This window comes from Primulina tabacum, chromosome 3, assembly GCF_025594145.1.
Source record: "Primulina tabacum isolate GXHZ01 chromosome 3, ASM2559414v2, whole genome shotgun sequence".
Taxonomy (NCBI): Eukaryota; Viridiplantae; Streptophyta; class Magnoliopsida; order Lamiales; family Gesneriaceae; genus Primulina; species Primulina tabacum.
Window position 1 is genome coordinate 20,796,612 of NC_134552.1, and position 4,070 is coordinate 20,800,681.

Consider the following 4,070-nt stretch of genomic DNA (forward strand, 5'->3'; position numbering starts at 1 on the left):
TAACAAGCAAGCAAGCAATTTCACTCCCCCAAACTTAAAGTATGCATTGTCCTCAATGAATAGAAATAAAAAGAACACGACAACACATACCTCGCGCACGAGTGTCAGAACTCGGGCGCTCGAGTTGTCGTCCGCAGCATCTTCATCATCCTCGTCCATGGGCTGCGGCGGTGATAGATCTGGTGGTGGGTAAAATTAACAACTAAGGGAGTAAAATAAAATAAAATAATAAAAACAAAATGAATGCTAAAAAATAAAAATTGTGGGTTGCCCTCCACACAACGCTTGGTTTAACGTCGTCAGCCCGACTATACCAATCCTGTTCATGGTGGGTCGTATGATATCTTGGAAGCCTTGAGTTCTACGTTTTGACCATCAACCTCCATGGTCAGTTTTCCTTGTCTCAAATCAATGACGGCTCCAGCAGTAGCCAAAAATGGTCGTCCTAAAATAGCACGAACATTCTGACTGTTCCCCATGTCAAGCACCACAAAATCTGCTAGAAGCCTTATTTTATCAATCTTAAGTTCAACATCTTCCACAATACCCTGCGGTGTCCTGACCGATTTATCTGCCATCTGCAAGCTTAGTCCTGTGGGCTTTATCTTGCTCAATCCAAGTTTCTCGTAAAGAGAACTTGGCATTATATTCACGCTCGCTCCTGAATCACATATAGCTTTTTCCTCAAATTTACCCCTTATTTCACATGGTACTACAAATTCTCCGGGGTCTTGTAGCTTCTGAGGAAGATTTACTTGTCTGCCCTTATCATCTCCTCCAGTAAATGCCACCTCTTCCTGCTCTGCAGGTTGAATATTAGAGTGTAGGGTCTTGAGATCTTCAAGACCTTTTTTTCTTGTGAAATTCAGCTTTAATTGTAAAAATCTCTTGGGATAGGGGAACAAAGAAAGATCAATACATTGATCAAAATCATTACTCATACCTTTCTTACCTCGGTTTCCTTTGCTTGGAGTCGGCTTATCTTCCCGGTTGGTTGTGCAATCAATTTTTTTCTCTTCTCCTTCTATCATCCCAATCTCCTCATGATGTATAAAGATAGCATTCACTTCCCTCAGATTTGGGTCTGCAGTCTTTTGTACTGCGCCTGATGGTTGAGACGTGAGCTGCTTCGTTATCTGCCCCAATTGCGATTCAAGGATTTTCAAAGTAGCACCAATACTTGCCATGTGGGTCTCTAGGTTGTCAAGCCTAGACTCAGTCCTAGCCATCCTCTTACCAGATTCAGAAATGAATGTCCCAACTAAATCTTCAAATGATGGCTTCCCTTCCCCATTTGATGTATTGAACCCCGGTGGAGGATTCAACACATTCTTATTGTTTGCATAAGAAAAATTTTCATGGTTTCTCAACCCAGGATGATAAATATTAGGGGGAGGGTTACCTCGATATCCGTCGAATCCTCCAAAATTTTTGTTGTTTATAGACTGAGCTTCTTCAGCACAAATCGATGGACCCTCAGTCTCTGCTGTGCTCACTTTGTTCATAGCTGCTAGTTGTGTGGTCAGTGTAGACACTTGTGCTGTGAGTGATGTAATCGGATCCACAACATAAACTCAAACTGCCCTCTTCACTCCAGATCTCTCAGTCGGCCACTGGTAGCTATTTATAGTCATCTGCTCAAGCAAGTCATAGGTTTGCTCAGGAGATTTGGCAAAGATTGTGCCACCAGCTGCTGCATCCACTGTTCCTCTTGTTTGCCCATTTAGACCGTTGTAAAATAATTCAATCTGTACCCAGTCTTCAAAGCCATGATTCGGGCACTTCCTCAATAACTCTTTATATCTTTCCCAAGCTTCGTAAAACTGCTCAAAATTAGTCTGCCTAAAAGTACTTATCTCAATATTCAACTGTGCAGACTTTGCAGGGGGAAAGTATTTCGCCAGAAATTTCGTTGCTAGCTCCTGCCATGTAGTGATACTTCCCAAGGGAAGCGATTGGAGCCATCCTCTAGCTTGGTCCCTAAGAGAAAAAGGAAACAAGCGCAGTCGAATAATATCATTAGAAACACCATTTATTTTTACCGTGTCCGTTATCTCCAAGAATGTTCTGAGATGTAGATGAGGATCTGGAGTAGCGGCTCCCCCAAACTGGTTCTATTGAACCATGTTGATCAGAGCAGGCTTCAGCTCGAAATTATTTGCGTTGATGGTCCCTCGGGCAATGCCAGAATAATGATTGTTGATCACTGGTCGGAAATGATCTCTGATTGGTATAGCCTCAGGCGACATCTGTCGGTCATTCTCTCTGTTGTCAGCCATCGCTTTGATTTATTCCCTTCTCGCTTTTCTTAATCTTCTCGCAGTTCGTTCGATCTCTGGATAAAAAATAAGCGAATCTGGGTTTTGCGATCTTAGCATGCACTGTCAAACAGAAAAAAAAAATGAACAACCCAATAAATATAAAAATAAAAATAAAATAAAGCTCGAAATTAAAATCTAGACTAATTGGTAACAATACTGATATAAATTTAAATTTTGACACTCCCCGAAAACGGCGTCAAAAACTTGTTGCGTGTTTTCTTGATTGCTCGCAAGCGCACGACGTCAAGTTATAGTAAAATGTAATTCTAAGCACAAGTGTCGATCCCACGAGGAGTGTGTATGAAAATATATATCAATGCTTGTAATTAAAATAGTCAAGACTTTATCTAGAAAAATCAATAACCAGATTGATTTGCTTAATCGAATTAATTGAAAACAAAGGAGTAATCCAATCACTGACTTGAAGAATAACAATTAGATAAAATATCTAGAGAAATGATTTCACCAAGTTTCCACGACAATTATTCCCAGTTAAATTTATATCCCTGAATTCCAATTATTTAATGGCCAATAACACTTAATTATTTTATTCCCTCTTTCCCAAGTGACGAATAAATTGTATCAATCAAACTTCAATTCAATTATTCCTAATAAAATCTAAGTTTAATTGATAAATACAAACGATGTTCTTATCTAAGCCTCGCTAAAGTTATACGCCTTCCGAACAATATAAACATTCAACAATGTGTTTCTAATGATCTATAATCCTAGTCTCTCTGCTGAGTTATAGAATTAATCAAACAACAAACAATTTATGGCCAGTAAATTGCAGTGAAATAAACACAGAGAAACACAATTAAATATAAAATGGAATTCAATCATATAAAATAACCACGTCAAATTATCGTATCCACAAAGCTACATCATTCTCTAGACTGCAGAATTAGTTCATCACGAAATCCAAGCAAAAACAAGACATGTTCAACGATTTAGACATCGTAATACAGTAAAATATAGAAAGCGAAGGAAAAGATAACAAATCTGAAGTGTCGTCTCCGTCCTCAGATCCGTTGTTCTTCGTACTTGTGACTGTTCTTCGCACTCTGAATCTTCTTCTCGTGTATGCGCTCCGATTTCTCGTGTCTTTCTCCAATGAAGGCCGATTTTTTCAATCTGACCTAGCTCGCGGCTTTTTACAAGTTTTCTTAACGCCGCGCGCGCGGTTGCGCGTGAAGTTGCGCGGCCGCGCGCGAGCTTCTGCTTGATGGCTCGTGTCTGCGCGCGCGCAGTTGCACGAGAAATGGCGCGGCTGCGCGCGCGCCTCTTGTCCCCATGCTCTATCTATGCGCGCACGGCTGCGCGTGAAGTGGCACGGCCGCGCGCGCGCCTCTGTCGATCATCTTTCATGACTGCGCGCGCGGTTGCGCGTGAACTGGCGCGGCCGCACGCACCATTCTGTTCGACGGTGCATGGCTATGTTTTATTGGATTTCTTGGCTCCGTGTGCACTTTTCCTCTATTCCTGCAATGACAATCAAAACAAGCCAAAACGCATAATTCTGTTCGAAACTAACATAATTCAATATGGATTCTTATATAAATTAAGTGCAAATCTTGCACTTATCAATATGCGCGCACTAGCTCCGTGCGTATGCGCGGAGTCCTCTGTTTTTCTTTGCTAGAATTCCTTCGCACGTGCATATGCACACCTCGACTAGCGCATATGCGCGCGGTTCTCTGGTTTGCTTTGTGTCTCGCCTGTTTCTTTCGCGCATATGCGCGCCCTTTA

At 41.5% G+C, this 4,070-nt stretch overlaps 1 protein-coding gene across 1 annotated transcript; it reads right to left on the minus strand.

Annotated features, from left to right (window-relative positions):
• Positions 1–323: 323 nt before the first annotated feature.
• Positions 324–1,229, minus strand: LOC142538577 (uncharacterized). The gene has a single exon (XM_075643885.1). The coding sequence runs from the start codon at positions 1,227–1,229 to the stop codon at positions 324–326; it is 906 nt and encodes a 301-aa protein (XP_075500000.1).
• Between the last annotated feature and the right edge of the window lie 2,841 nt (positions 1,230–4,070).

Excerpts from the sequence above, each read along its gene's own strand:
- LOC142538577 (XM_075643885.1), bottom strand. The coding sequence starts at position 1,229 with ATGGCTAGGACTGAGTCTAGGCTTGACAACCTAGAGACCCACATGGCA.